This window comes from Schistocerca cancellata, chromosome 10, assembly GCF_023864275.1.
Source record: "Schistocerca cancellata isolate TAMUIC-IGC-003103 chromosome 10, iqSchCanc2.1, whole genome shotgun sequence".
Lineage (NCBI taxonomy): Eukaryota > Metazoa > Arthropoda > Insecta > Orthoptera > Acrididae > Schistocerca > Schistocerca cancellata.
This window is the reverse complement of record NC_064635.1, coordinates 25412751-25435145: the sequence shown is the minus strand read 5'-3', so window position 1 is coordinate 25435145 and position 22395 is coordinate 25412751. Positions and strand designations below refer to the sequence as shown.

The window sequence follows — 22395 nt, the reverse complement described above, 5'->3', positions numbered from 1 at the left end:
CATATTTTGATCCCATTATTGTTTTCAACAATGTTTTATTTCCTATTTCCACATAAATTTCAATAGTCTGAGTTTACAATAGTTTGAGGTCTTTCCGGTCCTGGTTACCTTGAACTATTGACTCTACTGTAGTAGCTTATATTACACGATTTTTTTTTTTTTAAGCATTCTTCTATACTTTTAAGTTGTTCCTTTTCAGAGTACCTCTTTTGTGCCTTAATAATTTTATCTGCTCACTTCTTCTGAAACATAGATTTTTCAATTACTGATTATTTTCTTACTGTGCCAGCTGTTACAATCTTTCATTTTTGTCTAAGTACTTCTTTGCATTTATTATTCCACCATCTGTTCTTTGTTTTCCTGTTCTCTGGAGCTATTTCAAATGGACTATGGTGAATTGTTTTTGTTAAATTGTTGACATTAATATTCACACCTTTCAGCATTCTTTGAAAATCAAATTTCTTTTCTACAAAGTTTCCTTATTATCTTAGTCATACTGACTTGTTTCATGATTTTGTGTTTTGGAATAAATCTCATGTGATCTCAAGCAACATCCTTTCCTCCCTTGACTCTTAATGCTCTTGATTTCTTGAAAATTATATATGGAGATGGCGACATGATCAACTTGAAGCTGTACCAAGTTGAGATTTGCTGATATCCATGTTTCCTGCATCGTAGGTAATTTTTGAAGTGTGTTGACACGATTTTAGTATCAAATTACTTGCATACATTTACTAAACTTCAGCTCTTGGTATCACTTCTGTTACGAGCTGGATAGTTTCCAACAAGTTTTTGGAATGATTTTTTCCTTGCCCAGTTGGGCGTTGAAGTCCCACATCATGATTATTATTTTTGACAACCTGTTTTCTAGATCTTCCCAGAATTTTTTTACTTTGTCTCAAGTTTTCTTGTTGTCTTCAGCTGTTGATGCATGGCCATTGAATACTTAGTAATAATTATTCTTACACATAATTACTAAATCAGACTGTCTTTCACAGAAGGATTCAAAATCAACATTTTAGATTATACTTTTATGAACTGTGAAGACAGTTCCTAAAATTCTGAGATTTGAGTTGGAAAATCTAACTACCGGTTTATCTTCGAAAATTGTATAGTTTTCCCTATTCGTTGTTAGGGCATCAGCATATCCTGTTTCTTGGCTGGCTGCTTGCAAGATGTTGTTGCTGTTCAAAAAGTTCATCCTTTGCTTGAGTTTCCCAATGTGGCAAAGAGAGTTAATATTTATGGCTGCGGCTGCAAGTTTATATACCCTTTTAAATTTCAATTTCAGATCACAAAGATTTTTAGGATCTCTCAGCTGCTGCATGTGTATGATGCAGAAACTCCAGAATCTGCACATCTGCTTTCAATGCCCTCAAGAGCCGTGGATTGGCCACCTTGGAGTGATATATTAGTTGTCCCATGTGAATAATTCACACACTATCCTGATTGGTCATTGATAGGCAACACAGTAATGGGTAAATATGTAAATGCAATTATAAAAGTATTATATCGCAGTATCAGATCTATAATGCAGAGGCCAGTGTAAATTAGTGCAACTCCTGCAGGAGGTAACAAACTTCCTATCATATGATAGACCTGCTCATGTGTTTTACACAAGTAAATGGTACCTACCTGTGATGATGAACATTGATATAAATAGGTTTATCCACGCAGTGCATATCAGTTACTTCAAGAAAGTAAACAACTTCACCTGCCATTGTACAAAATAGTAAAATTAGTTTTCCAACTGGTGGCACCTTCTAAATTCTTTGCATCAGTGTATATGATTGAAATTGCATGATAGGTTACACTTGCATACAGAATCTAAAGAACTGCATCAGTTGTTCTGCATGTTAGCTAACAGATTGTCAATAGATGACACCAACTTCATGGTTTTTATAAAAATATTTTCCAAGTAAAGTTTTTTAACGAAAACAATTACTTTCAGATATTTGTGTTTTGTTGTTGTTGGTGGTGAACAATATCTTGAAAATGATGTCTCAATCATTAATTTTGATTAAGTAACACAGGAGATATGGTGTACAAAAAAAATTGAAAACTAATATATATATTCTATCATTGTTATTGTTTGTGTTGTTGTCATTATTATTATTATTATTATTATTATTATTATTATTATTATTACATCATATTCTCTTAATCTTTCTTTCAGGAGTTCAACCATGGAGTGGAGTTGACAAGTAGTGGTGGTGAACCAGGAAGGTATTGTGCAGTTTTTGTATTTCTTCTTTTTCATTTTGTACATGGATGGTTTTGCAGCTTCTTATTGTTATTGTAAGTACATATGTGTACACAGAATATTGAACACTGATGATTGGTGCCTGTAATCTTCACACAATTGATCTGCTGAGAGACTCTCAGCCAAGTAATCTTGTTTCATCAGCAGCTTGTTTTCCTATAACTAATTGGCACCTGGGCTGGAGACCATGCACATTTTAAAATTACTCACTTAAACCACTGGTAAAATTGTCAACACGCATCAAGATTTTGAGGAGAAAATTTTGAATACTTCAATTTTTAAGGCTGTCATCTTTTGGAGATATGACGCTTTTGTAGGTAAGGCACTTTTGTAGTATTTACCCTCCCCCCCCCCCCACCCCCCCTGCCTTGTCCCCTCCTCCCTCCAACAAGGTGAGGAGAAATTGCGTCAATACTTGGACCATCTAAATTCCTTTCATGGCTACATCAAATTTACTGTGGGGCTTTGACATCTTGGTTTCTTAGTAAAATGTTTGGCTTCCTGAGACATGGTATCTTCAGCAAACCAATTAATACACCTGCAAGCCGACCAGTTGTGTTCCCAATACATTTGTCTCATGGGGAACATATGATTACTGATAAGGACCAGAACTCGAACATCTCAAAAATGATTTTGGAGTGGGAGATCTGCTGCAAAGCTTTGAATTTAAAGCCAGAGGCGAATGTCTCACCGTAAGAGGCTGTAGAGGAAAGTTGCAAGTACATGGGGCATCTTTCCTCTAAAATAGATTGATCCTCTCTAAACATAGTCAAGGCTATTTTTCTGCCAGCATCAAAGATAGCCATACTCTTTTTCTCTGTGAAAGATAACTTGACTCTACAGAAGGCAAGCGTTTATAAGATTCTCTGTCAATGTGGTTTGTCATACATGTGACATACTTTATGCACAGTTCAAGAACAGTGTATGAAACGTTTATGCTATACTCACCTGTACAGTCTGATAAATCTGCTGTGGCTGAGCACTGTATAAAGGCAAGCCACGCAATGGACTGCGAAAATGCCCAGATTTCAATACCTGTTTCATTCTTCTAAGATTCAGTTTTCAAGGGGATGATTGAAATACATTTGAAAAAATATTAAATTATTCATTTGAATTAATGCAGAAACTGGCACTGGCAATAGTTAAATCTCATAGACAACTGTACTGTCTGCCTGTCAGCTAGAATTGTTACAATAGTGCAACATCATCCTTCACAGTGGGGTTGTGATAGCAGCAAGTATCTCTGCTACTTATGTAGTATGTTTTTCACAATATTTTGCCATGTACTCGCATGCATTTAGCACTCCATACCAGCATATAGGGTGGATGGGAGTGGTTGACTGTCAGTTTTTCTGGCTCACTTTGAAAATGGACAAACAACTTGCAACTAAAGTATTAGCACCAGACAGAGTTTTGTTCCAGCTGAATGTTGGAAATTTTATGGGTCTCTTGTAAAAATTGTTCACCCTTTTCAACCAGAAAATATGTAAATGGGATGCACTCTTTAGTCCATACTCATTCCTAAGTTAACTATAATAGCTGCTGTGTTCCTACAACAATTTGTATCCTTAGTCATCTTGCCTCGATGTTGCTTTACCGTATATAAATATGTTCTATCCTGATATGTGCTTTGGAATCTGTGTTGTCATACTGACAGCACGTCAGTATGATTGTAAGTATTTGGAAATAACTTTATACAGGGTGGCACACGAAATGTGTCACCATTTTGTTTTTGAATATAAACTTTATTGTCAATACAATCTGAAAGGAACATATACTACAATGAAGAGCCATCCATGGAGATTTGTTCTAACTCAGCACATGCTCAATATGTCCACCATTTCATTTCCTAACTTCCTTCAAATGAACACTGAAGTTAGTGACTACCCTACTGCAAATGTCTTCCGTAATTTCACTGCAAGCTTGAAGAATAAGTCTTCTGAGCTCCATTAAATCACGTGGACGTTTTGGGAAAATTTTTTCCTTTAGGTACACCCAAAGAAAAAAAAGTCACATGGATTGAGGTCTGGACTATTGGGGGTGGGGGGGGGGGGGGGGGGGCAATTTTGTCCGTCACTGAAGCGACCTGGAAACCTGAGTGAAATGATCCACATGTTGAAATGCTCGTGTAAAAACTCCAACACTGTTTGCAGTATGTGGCCTAGCTCCATCTTGCATGAACCACTGCATGTTGAAGGGCAAGGCAGTAGCAAGAAGCTGTGGAATGAAGCTATTGCGAAGCATGCTCAAATAACGCTCGCTGTTCACAGTTTCTTCAAAGAAAAAGGGTCCAATAAGTCCGTGACTGGAAATTGCTGCCCACGCTGTAATCCTCGGAGCATAATGTTGTCGTTCATGAAGCACTTGTGGGTTTTCAGTGGCCCAAAAGTGTACATTTTGTTTGTTTACCACACCATCTAAATGAAAATGCACCTCGTCTAAAAACCAAACGTTGTTGAGAGTTTCTTCCCTATCCTCTGCCCCAAGTCTCTGCTGCTTGTGTTCTTCAATGAGCATCTGTGCACAGGTCATCTTGTATGGGTACATATGGAGGTCACTTTTGAGAATGCATTGAACAGAGTGTCTGGATATTCCCAGTTGCACTGCTGCCTTTCTACATGATTTCCCAGGACTTCTCTGTACAGCAACTCGTACTGCTTCAATATTCTCCGGCGAACAAACAGGCTTAGGCCGAGGTCGCTTCGCTTCCAATACTGTTCCTTCCTGTACAAATTTATCGTACAACCTGTGGATGGTCTTCTTGCAAAGAGCCCATCGCGTGTTAAACTGTTGTCGAAAAGGCCTCTGAGTCACAACAAGGCTTTTCGTTTCATGAAAAAGTAACACAATTGCCGATCGTTGCTGTGTTGTCAGTCTTCCATTGTCAGCCATTGCTGCTTACTAGTCTCCTAGCGGCAGTATCATGAATTACATGTCATTTTGTAACTCATTTGTTTTTCCAAGCTCTGCTGGTACTGCTGTAGAGATCCCAGCGGGATATCTAATGTGCGTCGTAACTTGTGAAAGAAACAATTGGTAACACATTTCGTGCGCCACCCTGTAATTCATGAAGCACTCCACTGACAGGTAAAGCCAAAAACTAGGAACTGGATAAAGACTAGAAAATGCCAGCAACAACCCTAGCTTTTCTTCCAGTTATTGGCAATATGTCTTTCAGAATAGGCAGAATCCCCTGGAAATTTCAGGTTAAATTGGTTTTCAGCCAACTATCTAAGATAGCAGATCCTCTGAGATCAGTGAATGATGACTTCTAATAGCAGGAGGCTGGAATTTAGAAAATACTTTGCCAATGTAGTATGGTTTCCATAGGCCAGACCATGACCGTGGAAGAACACTGCGCTAAACATCAATGCTACACTTGCCTTTAACAATCAATCAATTTTGTCACTGCTGAAAGTTGTATCTCCATTGGGCATTCAATGGAGTATGATAAAACAATAATTTTGGCTGCAGCACCATTGCTTAAAGAATGTATGGAAATGTGCATGACAGCAAATCTGGTGTACTGCATTAGGAAATACCAGTTTGGTAATGCATTTTCCATGATATGCTGTAAACCAGGCCCATTCACAATGTGCTTGTGTGAGTTGGCTTGTGTTCACACTCTTCAAATTTGTGCTTTCACTTTTTGGAGTGTATCACAGTACCTTGCAGAGTTTATAGCAGTTCCTTTAGCATGAATTCCAAATGCACCACACCTTGAACAATCCTTTCTGACTAGACCTGTGGGTGGCACAATCTTGAACTTTTTTGGTGATGGAGTTCCATTGGTGTTCTCTTGCCTTCAGGATCAAACTGGTGAACCAAACTTCCATCACGTATGACAGTGTTGTAAAGGATTCCATCATCCTCCTGTTCAAAATGTGAAATAAATTGTTACGGATGTGCAATCTCCATCGTTTCATGCCAGGAATGAGCATTTGAGGCACACAGTTTTCTGTACTGCAGTTCTGCAGTGATGGCCTGTACAAGCTCGTGTGATATGTCACACTTACCTGAGAGCTGTGTCAGTGTTATCTGACAATTTCCTCCAATGAATTCACCAACCTGATTATATGAGTCACTACGGTTGTCATGTGGGGTCATCCACCCCTAACTCTGTCACACGTGTTGAGGTTAGCACTACCGTTTCTTTCATTACAAGCATGAACAACTCAACATCTCTCATTATCGATGTAGATACAATCAGCACCATACACAGCTTTCAATCTTACATGGATTTCAATTAGAAGCACGATTTCTGCAGTTAGAAACTTCACTACAGCACAAAGTTGCTACAGCACAATATTTCCCATACACGGACATAGTTATGTTATACACCGCCACATTATACACTGCAATTTGGAGCCCTCTAGCAGCAGAAGGTTGCAACTGCTGCCAGTGAGTGGGAAAGTTGAGCAAGTAATACACATGAATGTAATAGCTCAACCGATACTGAGAACAGAATAAAAAATTCAGAGGCATTACTTTTCAGCACGCTGTCAGATATGAAAAGATTGTTAAAGTGCTTAAATCATTTATCTTCTTCTTTCTTAAAGTGGTAGACATTTGCCTGCCTCATCATCTTGTTCAGGGCTTCTATTGTCTATGGTTAGTTTCTGTTTTATCATACAGTGCATGCTTTCATAATTTTTTTCTTTGGTGTCCTTGGTGAAATTTGTTTTATGGGTTTCTGAGCCTAAGTGTGCTTTGCTTTGCTAATGTTTTAGATTAACTATGTATTAGTAATCATCAAGTATTTTGTATTAAAATACAGTTTTCAATTAACATTCATAAAGTTGAGTGCTGTGACTTTTGAAATGGCAGCTAGCCAAGGCGTTGAGTTAAATGTTTTGTGCTTGTCTTTTTAGATTAAGATAAGGATATTACTACAGTGGGAATGAGGACCAATGAATTACATGGAACTGCCTATGATAATATTCTGTTTGTTATAAATGTGGCAAATAATAGGCAACTAATGAGCCTACTTGGAGATAGGTTGTGGGTATTTCATTTTGGCACAGCATGCCAATATTATTTTATTGTATCTGTACTGCTAATATTGTTGAGTGTTTTATTATGTTAGAGTTGCATTGTTTTATCAGTATGACAAATAGTAGGGAGCTTGAGGGCCAACTTGATGATTACATACATACCATTGGTTATGGCTGAAACTGGTAATTGTCAGGATCAGAGAAATGACATGGAAAGACTAGGCCCCTTTAAGTAACATCATTTATCCTTGAATGACAACTTTTATTTTTACATATTTTTTTGGTAACAACTCCTCCTATTTGAAAAATGGGTAAAAAAATTGAAGTTAATTTACCTGTACAGGTGCTCAAAATGGTGAGTGAGACAGTTGTTAAATTACAATAATAATAATCTCAAACAAACTTAAGAAATAAGATCTTAACAGTATTGGCCTTTAAAAAAATTAAATTAAACAATTGTAAATAAACCAGCCAGTTGAAATAATTGAAACATTTCCAGATAAATTTCTTCGAGTGAATTGAAGTCCAAGGCATTAGGTGGACCTCCAAATGATAAATATCAAGAAAGATAACAAAGGGGTTACCTAAAAGGTTTACACAAAAATATTACAATGAAACTTAGAACAAGAATACAATATGTATTAAGCATTAAAGAAAAATTTCCTGAGTGAAACCAGTTAATCAAAGGCCTCTTGGCTGACAGCAAAATTTCATGCAGCAAGAAGCCACCAACACCGAACACCCTTCCAGCAACTTAGTAAGTGCTTGTAACAGACAAGAAAGATAAGTGTCTAACCGGACTATACTACAAGTAAAGTTATGTTTTAACCACAATTGCAGTTATAGAGTATTTCCAATAAGTTGATACATGAAAGGAAATAAGTTTTGCTAACAGAACTACAGAAAGGGAGCTGTAATTTATTCCAGGAAAAAAATGTAATAAACAATTTGCTAGGGTCTTACTGTTAGCTGGAACTCACAATATGCTTAAAAGGGCTGGATAATAGTAATACCAGAGAGCACACCAGCTTCTAAAACATCATGGAAACAAACATGAAAACTTAGAACAACTGGTTCTCTTGCATCAAAATAAAAAAAAAAGCATTTTTTTTAAAAAAAAGAAAAGAAAACTAGATAAGATGTAGGCCCGTGATATAGCCACGTGTGACAACTGGTCACATTTCATAACAATAACAACATTAACCATGCCAAATTTTTTTGAGAGAGAATGCTGGCCAGTAGATTAAGACAAGTTACTTCAAAATCACACAGAGCAAGCAGGTTAACACCTTATTCTTAAAATCTCAGAGCCAAGTAACAAGCTGTGCATGATGACTCAATGAACATAAACATGAATATCTGTCCAAGCAGCTTGCGGAGCTGGAAATCGGTGCATGGAGCTGAAGAACTAGTTGCGCACAACATAAGCGAAGTAGACATTTTCCTCCTAGAAGGAGAGTGAATGATGACCTGGAAAAGATGTCTTGTCAATCCACACCATTTGTGTGTTGCTCCAAGCACTCCTGCTGTTGCTACTGCCACTACTGCCACCCCAGCTCCAGACTGTGCAAAAAAAAATCCCATCAACTGCCAGCCTGCCAGCACTGCACTCTGTGGAGGCCTCTCTCTCTCTCTCTCTCTCTCTCTCTCTCTCTCTCTCTCTCTAGACATGACGTGACTGTAGTGGCCACTTTTGAAGACTAGGAGAGGCAGCAATAACTGCAGAAGGGCCCCCTGGAGATATGCGAGCTAAACGTTATTGATATTGAAATCAGCCACCATGCTCAGTGGTGCACAGTGGGAATAATACTTTGCCATACCTTGTGATGATTGTAATATCACAGCAGACGAATATGGAATATTGTGTTTTCTAAAAAAAAGGCAGAGTAGTCAGCTGATGGCCTTAATAACATGACATTGCGAATTATTGAGCAGCAGTTCTTTGCAATAACACCCGTGATCTTTAAGTGTATCTAGTGTTATGATTGATGTTCATTTTAACATTAACCAAATGTGCATAATCCCTTCTTTGTATCCTCAATGAGAAGATGGCAACGGCAATATAAGTGAATATTTAGAATGGCGAGATGAGCAGTTACTGGCATAACATAATGTGATTGTCCCTCTTTTGTTTGGACTGTGTTGGTATGTGCATGGTATTGTGGGTTTAGGTTTTAAAATCTAGAATTACAGTGTTACTTGGTGTCTTGTATAATGGTGTGTGACCTTTAGTGGTCACGAATTCTGCCGTCGCATGTGCTGGTGTGACAGATTTCTGTATTAATGAAACAGACATATTTATACATTTAATTTTGACGATAGTTAACAGAGAATGATGTTACAAAAATAACCTGAAATGTTTGGACAACTGCGCCCACAGTGGGGAGCTAATGTAATGGGATGACTTTGGTACTGTTATGTATATATCTGAGTGGTATCTGTTTTGTTGGATTTGTCAACAAAATAGACACCACTCAAATATGTTCATTTCCGTAAGAGCACAACAGCTCATTGACACATGTTTCAGCACGGATGCACTATCGTCTGAACTCCTGCGGGAATCAATAATTTGCAGATAGGGGGTTTAATGGATGAGGGATGCTGCATTGCAGCATGTGATAAGTTGGAAACTTGAGTCTGTCAGGAACTGTGTCTGGATGACCGAATCAGTTACAGCAAATGCTCATCAGAAGCAGTAAATCCGCCTTAAAGTCTCGGTGTGATACAAATTTTCGAGTTCCACCATTACATTACCACAATGCCCTGTGCAGCTGGAAGTCACGAATTCCCTCGTATCCCTTCCCCTCCTGTTTTCTCAGCCTGTACCACATGGTTACATTATGGCAGCAATAGTTATAAGAGAAAAAGTTTTAATAAAATTCTTAAGAAATGATAAAGTTTGTTCCTTTTGCTTAGCAATAAGATGTAATGTAATGATGTACTATTTTGTGGTAGTACCTGTGAACACATTACATTGTGACTGTCACAAGCCACTGGTCATGGATGTTGCATGTGCATACATGGCAGGAAATTAGCGACAGTTATTGAATTCTTGTAAACTTGTTTGTAGTAGATGCATTCTGCATCTAATAGATACTCTGCAGTCCACCGTAGGGCATGTGGCAGAGGGTATCTTGTGCCACTACTCATCCTGTCCTTACCTGTCCCACTCACAAATACAGAGAGAGAGAAAAATGGTTGTCTGTATGCCTCCGTATGAGCCCTAATTTCTCGTATCTTATCTTCATGATACTTACGAGCAATGTATGTTGGCAGTTGTAGAATCGTTCTGCAGTCAGCTTCAAATGCCAATTTTCTAAATTTTCTCAATAGTGTCCCTTGAAAAGAATGTCGCTATCCCTCCAGGGATTCCCATTTGAGTTCCCAAGGTATCTCCGTAACATGTGTTGTTTGACCCTACCAGTAACAAATCTGGCAGCCTGCCTCTGAGTTGCCTCGGTGTCTTTCTTCAATCTGACTTGATAAGAGATCCCAAACAGTTGAGCAATACTCAAGAATAGTTTACACTAACATCCTATATCTGGTTTCCTTTACAGGCAAACTACACTTTCCTAGAATTCTCACAAGAAACTGAAGCTGACCTTCACATGCCCAGATATGTAAATGATGTGACTGTGTGAAGCAGGACACTACTAACGCTGTATCCAAACATTATGGGTTTGCTTTTCCCTACTCATTTGCATTAACTTACATTTTCGTACATTTAGACGTAGCTGACATTCATCACACCAATTAGAAATATTGTCTAAGTCATCTTTTATTCTCTTGCAGTCACTCATCTTCAACACCTTACCATATACCCTGGCACCATCAACAAGCAATTGTAGACTGCTGCCTACCATGTCTGCCAAATCATCTGTGTATATAGAGAATAATAGCAGTTCTATCACACTTCCCTGGTGCACTCCTGACAGTAGCCTTGTCTCAGACGAACACTTGCCGTCAAGAACAACATATTGATTTCTATTACTGAAGTATTTGAGACACTCACATATCTGTGAACCTATTCTCTGTGCTCATACCTTCTTTAACAGCCTTCATTGGGTCACCGTCTCAACTGATCTCCAGAAATCCAGAATTATGGAATCTACCTGTTGGCTCTCATCCATAGTTCACAGTATGTTGTTGTTGTTGTTGTGGTCTTCAGTCCTGAGACTGGTTTGATGCAGCTCTCCATGCTACTCTATCCTGTGCAAGCTTCTTCATCTCCCAGGACCTCCTGCAACCTACATCCTTTTGAATCTGCTTACTGTATTCATCTCTTGGTCTCCCTCTACGATTTTTACCCTCCACGCTGCCCTCCAATACTAAATTGGTGATCCCTTGATGCATCAACACATGTCCTACCAACTGATCCCTTCATCTAGTCAAGTTGTGCCACAAACTTCTCTTCTCCCCAATCCTATTCAATACTTCCTCATTAGTTACGTGATCTACCAATCTAATCTTCAGCATTCTTCTGTAGCACCACATTTCGAAAGCTTCTATTCTCTTCTTGTCCAAACTATTTATCGTCCATGTTGCACTTCCATACATGGCTACACTCCATACAAATACTTTCACAAATGACTTCCTGACACTTAAATCTATACTCGATGTTAACAAATTTCTCTTCTTCAGAAACACTTTCCTTGCCATTTCCAGTCTACATTTTATATCCTCTCTACTTCGGCCATCATCAGTTATTTTGCTCCCCAAATAGCAAAACTCCCTTACTACTTTAAGTGTCTCATTTCCTAATCTAATTCCCTCAGCATCACCCGACTTACTTCGACTACATTCCATTATCCTCGTTTTACTTTTGTTGATGTTCATCTTATACCCTCCTTTCAAGACACTATCCATTCCATTCAACTGCTCTTCCAAGTCCTTTGCTGTCTCTGACAGAATTACAATGTCATCGGCAAACCTCAATGTTTTTATTTCTTCTCCATGGATTTTCATATCTACTCTGAATTTTTCTTTTGTTTCCTTCACTGCTTGCTCAATATACAGATTGAATAACATCGGGGAGAGACTACAACCCTGTCTCACTCCCCTCCCAACCACTGCTTCCCTTTCATGTCCCTCGACTCTTATAACTGCCAACTTGTTTCTGTACAAATTGGCACAGTATATGGCGTGAGAAAAGGGCAAGCTGAGTTACACATAAGCAATACTTTCTAAAACCTCCCTAATTCATGCACAAAAGGTTCTCTGTCTCAAGAAAATTTATTATATTCAAACTGAGAATGTGTTCAAGGATTCTGCAGCAAACTGGTGTTAGGGATAAGCTGCGCTGTTTAAAAACTGATTTGGCATGAATCATCTGAAAACTGAACGCAAGCCAAAAAAAAATGCTTCAAGCTCTTTTCCCATGCTAGGATAAGGAAAATTCTTTATAGTTTTGATTTTATTCATGTCTGGTGTTTTTTCTGTGGAAGTAATAATGTGGCCTAGAAATTTGATTTTGTCCCTAACATATGTTGACCTTTGTTGGTTTTGCTGTAACCCCTGCTTCAGAAAATTTGTGGAATGGTCTTTCCATGAAACCCATATGCTTTCCCATGTATGGTTCACTGTTAATAGATCATCAACATATAAAGTGACTCTGTCCAGTAATTCAGGCCCTAAAACTGTATCTAAGGCAGTAATAAATATCCCTGAACACTTAGTCTGAAGGATATTACACAAAATTGATAACTCCTTCCTCCAAAAATGAAAGCAGTTTATTTTCTGGATTCTTTGGATAGGCTGACCTGTCAGTACGAACATCTCAAATCAATGCTGGCAAGATACTTAACTTTGTGGAACCTCTGCAACTGTTCATCTATATTTTTTGGTCTAGTTCTTTCAGGAATAATGATTTTTGTTGTGGCTCTAGCATCTAAAACTGGGCAAATGTTTCCACTGGGCTTTGTCATACAGTGTTATAGTATGGTGGCATCAAGGGCTCTATTATTCTCCAACATCATTAATGACTGCAGCTCCCCATGGGCCATAGGATGGTGTATGTATTCTGACACTAAATATCATGAGGGCAAAGTTTCACTTTATATTCATATGTGTTAACAATACCAGGTTCCTTTCCAAGTACATGTACATACTTCGATAGTAATTCTTTTTATTCCATCTGTTGCAATGGGCTAATTGTAGTGGACTTGGTGATCTTGTCTCTTGCTTGATTTTCAGTATTATCAATTTGACTAATTTGTAATTGTGTACCACTAGTGTATGTTGTCTTAAGACTCTGTAACTCTGTACCTTTAGGCCCTGGCAGTATTTACCAGCCATGCTCTATCTTTGTTTTTAGTAAGTCAATTACAATCCATTGGCTATTGATGTTCAGAAAGTGGTTACCTGAAGAATAGTTGAGCACTGTGCCCTTCTCTTTTAGGAAATCAATGCCAAAAATACATTCTACTACTAAACAACGTACTATTATAGATAGGCATTTTGTAACTCCATTTCCTATTTCAGATTCCACCTACATTTATATTTTGACATTTCTTGACTTAATGCCAATAGTTCCAGTGATCTTACAATTTTGTACAGGAAATTTGGGCGCTTTTGTGACCTCATGAATCTTGTTAAATAATTTAGAGGGCATGATATTCATCACAGCAGTTGTCTAAAACAGTCATAGTTGGTACCTTCCCTTCAATAGCATGTACAGTTACTGGAGCAATTTCTTCTCTACGATCATGGCATTTGTAAGGTCAGCAGTTCATTATTTCCTAATGACTATGTCATCATTGTAATGTATTTATGTTTACTGGATTACCCGTTTTGCCCCAGACCAGCCCTCAGCTTCCTGTTTGTGGTCACATTTAGTTTATTATATTAAATGTTGTGGAGTATGGCTCTTCTGTCACCTGAACAATGCATACAGCAGGTACCATTTTCTCTCTGCTGTGACAACATACCCACACCCTGTCATCGGACCGCCACATTGTGTACTGTGATTCGTCACTCCACGAAATGTTTTCCCACTGTTCAATCGTCCAATGTTTACACTCCTTACACCAAGTGAGGCGTTGTTTGGCATTTACCAACATGGTGTGTGGATTATGAGCAGCCGCTCGACCATGAAATCCAAGTTTTCTCACCACCCTCCTAACTGTCATACTACTCACAGTGGATCCTGATGCAGTTCGGAATTCCTGTGTGATGGTCTGGATAGATACCTGCCTACTACACATTACGACCTTCTTCAACTGCTGGCGATCTCTGTCACCCAACAGACAAGGTCGGCCTGTAAACTTTTGTGCTGTACATGTCCCTTCTCATTTCCACTTCACTATCACATTAGAAACAGTGGACCTAGGGATGTTTAGGAGTGTGGAAATCTTGCGTACAGACATATGACACAAGTGACCCCAGTCACCTGACCACATTCGGAGTCCGTAAGTTCCGCAGAGTGCCCCATTCTGCTCTCTAACGATGTCTAATGACTCCTGAGGTTGCTGATATGGAGTACCTGGCAGTAGGTGGCAGCACAATGCACCTAATATGAAAAACGTTTTTGGAGGGAGGGTGTCCAAGTACTTTTGATCTCATTAATTAGATGAAACATTCAGATACAATTTTCAAATAATAGTAGTAAAAGGAGTGAATTATTTGACCACAAAACTAGTTTAACCTCAATATGCATAATTTTTATACCAATCTACGAAAATAAAATCATGCAGTATCTTTCAGGCTGACAGCATGAAAACAAAACATTAGGTAAGCAAAGTTTTACCTCAGTACGTTGTTTTTTATGAGACTTAAGATGAATGAAAATTAAGCATGAGTATGTTTTAATTTCACAGATATATTATTTGCTATAAACTCAAAATGATCCGATTCCTGACATTATGAACACAGTGATTTGTTATGATGCCAATATTCAAGCAATAAAGATTTTCACCCAGCAAATGGAATAATAATTTCTCATTAGTCATGGATCCTTCCTTTGTCAAAGTGTAAAATGGTTTGTGTGTGCCACTGAATGAAGAAGAAACTTCTCATTGTGCACTATTTTATTGTTTTATGTACACCCAAATTGCCTCAGAGTAGGGAGTCATTCTTTGTCGTGCTAAGTGAATAACGAAAAATGGAGGTAGCGGACCATTTATCAGCACAGCTTTAAAACATTGCTTTAAATAGACTGTCCTGTACACTTGAGTCTCACATGTTAAAATAGTAAATTAAGCCAAGTACATTTGATGGTATCTTGATTGTAATTAATATTGTATTCATTGTTTGGATCTGATTAGTTTTGCAGATATGTTGTCCAAGTTTTACTTAAGGTATGCATTTGAGCTAGTTCACATATCAGAAAATGTAGCAATATCAGAAGGGACCTCATTTACCTTTGGGCATAATGGTGACCAGCATTATATGGAACAAGTTGCTGTAGGACTTGGTGGAACTAATAATCAAGTTTTATTCAGTGTGATGTGACACTACTTCTAATGCTATAATCAGAATATAATGCGGTAATAATGTCCAATTTTAATTAGGTTCTGGGTTAAATGTACGAACCAATCAGCAGTTGACATTACTAATTGAAATTACACAACACAAAATACATCAAGATTTTGTAATAAACTATGGTGTGCTGAGCCGAAAACTATTGAAACTGTTTATTTTCTTTTGAAGGCTAATACCTGCACTAATTTTCAGCCAAATTCTATGTTGAACCCTTTATAACCACCCACTTACATTTAAATATTTCTCTGGACTTCCATAAGATTTATGCAGGTTTTCTTTGTGCAACATTTGTTTCACAGTCCACTATTGTGTGAAAGTTTGTGTTCACTGCTCCACAACTAAAGGTGGTATCATTTATAATAGTCTAAGCCAGTGGTTCCCAACCTGGTGGTAGTTACCCCCTGTGGGGTAAAGTGGAATTGTCTGAGGCATAAAATCCAAATGATTCGAGTCTGTTTCAGTCACAAAACTAAATTATTTTTAAAAGATCATTACTATTATCACAGTTTTTGTAAGACTTTAATATTAATTATACAAGTAGTCAGTAATTACTTTTCTCAGTTAGTAGCATTAATGTGATGGAGGTTACAGGTTCCTCACAGTCACCCACTACATACATACATAGTGCTTTGTCCCATAAATCACTGATGATATAAATGAGACACATATGTAACAAATGCTAAATATCTCAAGAAAATTTCTTCTCCAAGTTGTAGTTCAGAAATTGCTTTATTACTCACTCTGAAACAGATAAATGAATTAATTGGCAGCACAACACAGCAGTAACTACATAAGGCCTACTATAGTGCTACACACAGTATTCTTCTTCTTCTTCTTCTTCTTCTTATTATTATTATTATTATTACTGTTATTATTAGTCGATGTTATCAGACACAAAGTATTAACAGCCTGAAGTCTGCCAGTTCACAAGTAAGGAATGCAGAAATCAAGTGATTTACAAACAGTAAGTATAGAGCACACATATTAACTTAGTTCATTTTAAATGGGGTTGTAGTTTGCAGGTCAAACAAGCGCCACAATGGAGAAGAGTAATGCATGGGAAGTATGTTTTGTAACAAGTGTCTACTCTCACTGTGTATAGTTAGCTTTCTTATTTGGGGAGGAGTTGTGAGTAGCATTTGCGATGCACCACGAATTCCTTCATCGTTCTCTCTCTCTCTCTCTCTCTCTCTCTCTCTCTCTCACACGCACACACACACACACACACACACACAAACAAAATATCATTCATCTTTCATCATTTTAAAAATAAAAGTATTCCAACAAAAGTCTTTCGTTCTACAGTTTAGTTGGGTGCTGAAGTTGGTGATATTGTGGGGTAGGGAGAGGGAGGAGGGCAGGGTTACTAGATAATGTCTAATTGCGTTCAGGGGTACTTGTCTAAGAAAGGTTGGGAACCACTGATCTAAGCAAAGTCGCTCATCTGTTTTTGTGACCAGTGTATTCTCTGTGGTAGGATGCAAATGAAAATACACTTAATGTGTCTTATTATATCAGTGAGGAACAACAAAAGGAATATTGGAACTTAAATATCTTCCACGAACAGGGCGTCCAGTGAAGTAGTCACTGATTTCAAAGTTAAGTATTTCGAAAAATAAGAACGTTTGAGAAGTGCAACAAAAGGTATGTTTATTCTGAAAGCTGTAAGAATTTTATATGTAAGTTTCTGAATAGTTCAGTAAGCTGCTAACAGATGGCAGTGTACACTGTGTAGCTTGTACAGTATCAGTGTGCATAATTAAACTTGTTTCACAGTCTGTAGTCTCTCAAGTGGAGTGGATTCAGATGCTACAAAGATCGCAGATTCAGGCTCGCCCTGTGTAGTGGGATGGTTCTTGGTCACAGTATATTTCAATGTGACCCACAAAAAATAGTTACAAGGAGTCAGAGTGGGTGAATGTGGAGGCCAATCCACACCTGCGAAAATAAATTTGCAATCGTCCAAAGTATTGATCAAGAAAGCCACCTAATTGGTGAGATGCCCAATCTTGCTCCAACCACTTGATGCCACGTCAATCAGCAACCATTAGCTGTGTGACAAATGGTTGCAAAATTGCAGCAATAGGGCCAATATTGCCTCTGGTGCGTACCCAGACAGTAACTTTGGGTGAATGTAATAGATTCGCTTCACACGAATGGAGATTTTCAGAGCCCCAAAATTGACAGCTGCTTTTTTTTTTTTTTTTTTTTTTTATTGACAACTCCTTTCCAGTGCCAATGTGCTTCATCTGTAAACCAGGTGCAGCCAATATCAAATTCTTCATTATCAATCATTGCGAGAATCTGTTTTTCAAAGTCAGTGCATACACTGTGGTTTGATGGGTTTTGATTTTGAATGGAAACATATGTATGCTCTGCCTCGGTATTTTATGCATGCTGGAAACTTCAAAACAGTCTCTGCTGCAATTCTTCAGATGCATTGTCTTGGATTTTTCTGAATAATTCCAGAAACCGTGGCGACACTTTCAGGAGTTGATCTGGGGCCAACGTTCCCCAGTAGACCATCAGCTACACTGCCTGTCCATTGGAATTTGGCAAAGAGCTTGCAAATGGTTTTCGCATCAGATCACTATGGAATATTAAATCCTGCTCAAAAACTGCGCCTCTCTGCCACAGGACTGTGTTCTAATCTGTGGTATTCCAATACCAAAAAACACGATGTTCAGTGCAATTCATGATTTTGTCATCTTCCTTCAGTACATGAGCCTCCTTTTACGTTTCAGTGGTGGAACTGGTCGCTCTGAGCTGCAGCAAATGATTTATGGGCAGTAAGTACTGCGATTACAACGCCATCGGATACCAGCTATTCTATTTAGGATATTTTTGTATAATTTCTGTATAAAGTTCTTACAACTTTCACAGTAATCATACTGTTTGTTGCACTCATCGAGGGACTCCTTCGCTGGACAGCCTGTATGTTAGGTGGCTTGTAGAGTATAGATGTTGACGTAGGAATTCCCGTAGTGTACCTTAAAGTTCTATGGCCCTAATCAGTTAATTTGCTACATCTACAGTCGTAATGACTGTTGTTCATGTTATCCTGACCAATTTACAACCTTTTGGGTCCTAAAGTAATGCCTTCAATGAACTCATTTCTCTCTGTGGCCTGTTGAAATGGATTTAAAAATTATGTAAACTCAAGACAGTGTGCTCCTGCTTTATAACATGTTTTGGAGGGACGTTTTATACTTTTGTCTACATAACATTTGTTAACAGTTTTTCATTTCCATAGTTGAATTATTACAATACCTTCTGACAGAGTTTTCTCTACTTTTCTGCAGTACTATCCCTGTTGACATGGAGGACAAGATCAGTGATGGCAGTGGCAGATTGGTTACCAACATCACACCGTCTAGAGGAACATGCAACAGGATACAACGCACTAGCCTGCAGGAAACATCTTGTTTGAATGAGTTTGTTATTAGGCATCTAAGGCAAAGATGTGACATCTACAGTAAGACGTTTTCACGGTTGCAGGACTTGAAGGAGGACACAGATGTGGACAAATGTGAATTTCTGCTTTCCTGCAACTTGTGTCACAAAGCATTCACAAGTAGTAGTAGTCTGAATAAACACTTTAGAGTGCACACTGGCGAAAATCCATACAAGTGCAGCATTTGCAACAAAACATTCATACAATATCATAAACTGAAGCAGCATTTACTGGTGCATACTGGTGAACGCCCATACGTTTGTGGTGTGTGCAACAAGCCATTCAGCCAAAAAAATAAACTGAAGCAGCATTTACAGGTACACACAGGCGAACGTCCCTACATCTGTGAAGTGTGTCAGAAGAGATTCAGGTGCAACAGCCACCTGAAGGAACACCTGCGACAGCACACTGGGGAAAGACCATACAGTTGCAACATTTGTCAGAAGAAATTCGCTTGTAAAGGTAACATGAGAAAACACGTACTTACACATGACAAAACAACCATATACACTTGATGTGTTTCCAAAGGGACTGGCAATGTATGCTGGAGAAGATTTCAATTTTGTGTGCAGGACACTTAAGCACAGCTTGTAAGTACACTCTACAGCTGTTTATATGACTGACGTATTAAGTTGAAGAGAAGAATTGACTTAAAAATGCAAGAGTAAACTTGTATCTAGCACGATTTCTATTTCTTTCTCTTTCCTGTAGGCTAACAATGGGTTGTGATAAAGTTTAATTACCCTGTTTACAATTAAAATTATGTAATTAATATGACCTTTGTCTCCACATGAAAAATACCTACAGTTCTGGTACACATTGAAATCTTTGCACCACATTGCAGTTGTACGCTGCTAGACCAACCAAAACAAGATGGAGCCGTTCATCTTCACTTTATCAATAGGCTGTGTCATTTTTTAATCATTCCTCTCATGGGTTTTAATGCATGTCAGAATTGCAGATGCAGACGTGCAAAAATACACAAAATATTCATTATCAGACTTTAGTTTCTCTGTGTAATATTTAAAATTTTATAATCACTCATTAGTTGGGCTGGAATGCTTTCTACAGGGACAACTTTTGTGGCACACTAATGCATGCATAATATAGAAACTGATACATCAATGTAATCACAAGCGCTATAAGTCTAAGACTACTTGAATCATGGGGATTGCTGAGGTATCACAGGTAAAATCCTGGAGCGACAACAAAGTCTCATATTTTTGTTTAGTGAGACGTCCAACGAATGTTTTGTGATCCTGCACAATATCTGATTACAGGATGGAAGCTGTAATGCAAAACAATGTCTTATTGAATCAGTTGTGACAGATACAAAGGTAATGAGAGAAGTCTGTCATCAACTGCTACTGTCTTACCTTAGAATGCTTGGTATGACTATAATTATGTTTTTCAAGTACTTGAAAGTTATGCCACTAATTTTGTTGTAATTGAACAATGATTTTTCTTCAGTGTGAAACATAGACATTCATATTGAAGTTTCCGTGGACTACACTGCTAGGAGAAAATAGTAGACCTGGAAAGATGACATCAGTTTTGATCCAGTGATGGTATATGCCACCTGAGGGGAGGAGGGGTAGTAGGTGTACTAATAATGGTTCAGTGTCGTCCTCCAACAGATAGTGTAGTGGCATAGCTACCAGTGTGCCATCTCATCCACCCTTTAATAGGGAATGCTCACTGCCGGAAGGCTCAGTGTGGAGCAAAGGTGTGAAGCAAATAGGCAAGTATGCTGTGGAGATTGACTGGTGCTACCTGCAGCCAACTGAGTGAGTTTGGAAGTTGTCCAGTTGTGGCCTTCCATGTGACAGGATGGTCCTTTCAGAGACTTACCACACAAGGAGGGCGTGCTGCATCAGCTGTGCAAAGATTCTGTTATGCAAAGATTCTGGCACCAGTGGACATGTGAACAGTCTCACACCCATAGACAAGGTTCTGGACATCCACACAGCACAGATGCCCACCAGGATCGCCATATTGTAAGGGCAGCAGTGGCGGATCATACAGCTACCACACTACAGATAAGAGGGCTTGTGAGTGCAGGTGTGTCGACACGAAATGTTGCAAACCAGTTATTAGCACTGGGACTACAGGCATTCTTACCTCTAGCATGTCTTGTCTTCCATTCGTGCCGTATCATCGACTTGTGCAGCTCAACTGGTGCTGTCAGAGGATCAGTTGGAAGATAGAATGGCATGGCGTGGTCTTCAGTGATGAAAGCAGATTTGGCTTGCATGCAGGTGGTGGTCATTTGCATGTACGATGTACCTGGTGAGCGCTGCCTTGTAGAGAGCATTCATCCGAGTCACACTGACCCCACCCCAGGCCTTACGGTTTGGGGTACAACAAGCTACAACTCCTGTACAGCTTTGCTGTTTCTGGAGAGGACTCTAATCAACACTTGGTATGTGCAGAATGATTTTAGACACATTCTTTTGCTGTTATTGCAACAGAAATGTGATGTGTTGTTACAGCAGGATAATGTTCGCCCATACACTGCCTGTGAAACCGCTCTGCAAGACGTGCAGCAACTTTGCCGGTCAGCGCAATCTCCAGACTTGTGTGCACTCAAGCGTGTGAGGAACGTGATGGTATAAAAAGTGACTCTTATAATTTGTCAGCTAACAACTTTTACAGAACTACGTAAACAAGTAGAGCGAGTGATGCACAACATATCTCAGGACAGTATTCATCATCTGTGTTACAGAACTATGTAGTAGAGTGGGTGATGCATAACATATCCCAGGACAGTATTCATCATCAGTGTGATCAACTGGATGCCAGAGCCAGCGTGTGCATTACCACCACGTGCTAATATGGATGTCGCAGCATGAGTGGATACCTGGTACCTCAGAACTGTTTGTGCTGTTGATCTGTAAATTTAATCATTTCATCTACCCCATATGCACTGTTGGAACAATAAATCTTGAGTGAACTGGAAACCTCTAAAAGAGCACACTAATTTCTTTCCAGGAGTGTATAAATGTTCAGCTCCATATCCCAATCGTTGATTAATTACGACCACCTATCAAAACCAAACACTTTTCCAAAATAGGAATTATAAGGTTCTAAATGATTGACATGAGGATTATTGATGAGATGTCCAGCCAGCAAGCATATGAGAGAGAGAGAGAGAGAGAGAGCGAGAGAGAAATTTCACTCTGAATACTACAGCTGTGTCTTATCTG

At 38.7% G+C, this 22395-nt stretch overlaps 1 protein-coding gene across 4 annotated transcripts in view; it reads left to right on the top strand.

The window, feature by feature from the left end:
• LOC126106582 (zinc finger protein with KRAB and SCAN domains 8-like) overlaps positions 1 to 22141 on the top strand; it is a 117137-nt gene extending 94996 nt beyond the window's left edge. For all 4 annotated transcript variants that reach the window (XM_049912925.1, XM_049912928.1, XM_049912927.1 and 1 more), the window contains exons 6-7: positions 2177 to 2226; positions 19038 to 22141. In XM_049912925.1, coding sequence (XP_049768882.1) covers positions 2177 to 2226; positions 19038 to 19704 — 717 coding nt within the window. In that variant the 3' untranslated portion in view covers positions 19705 to 22141. The remainder of the gene's footprint in view (positions 1 to 2176; positions 2227 to 19037) is intronic.
• Positions 22142 to 22395: the final 254 nt, after the last annotated feature.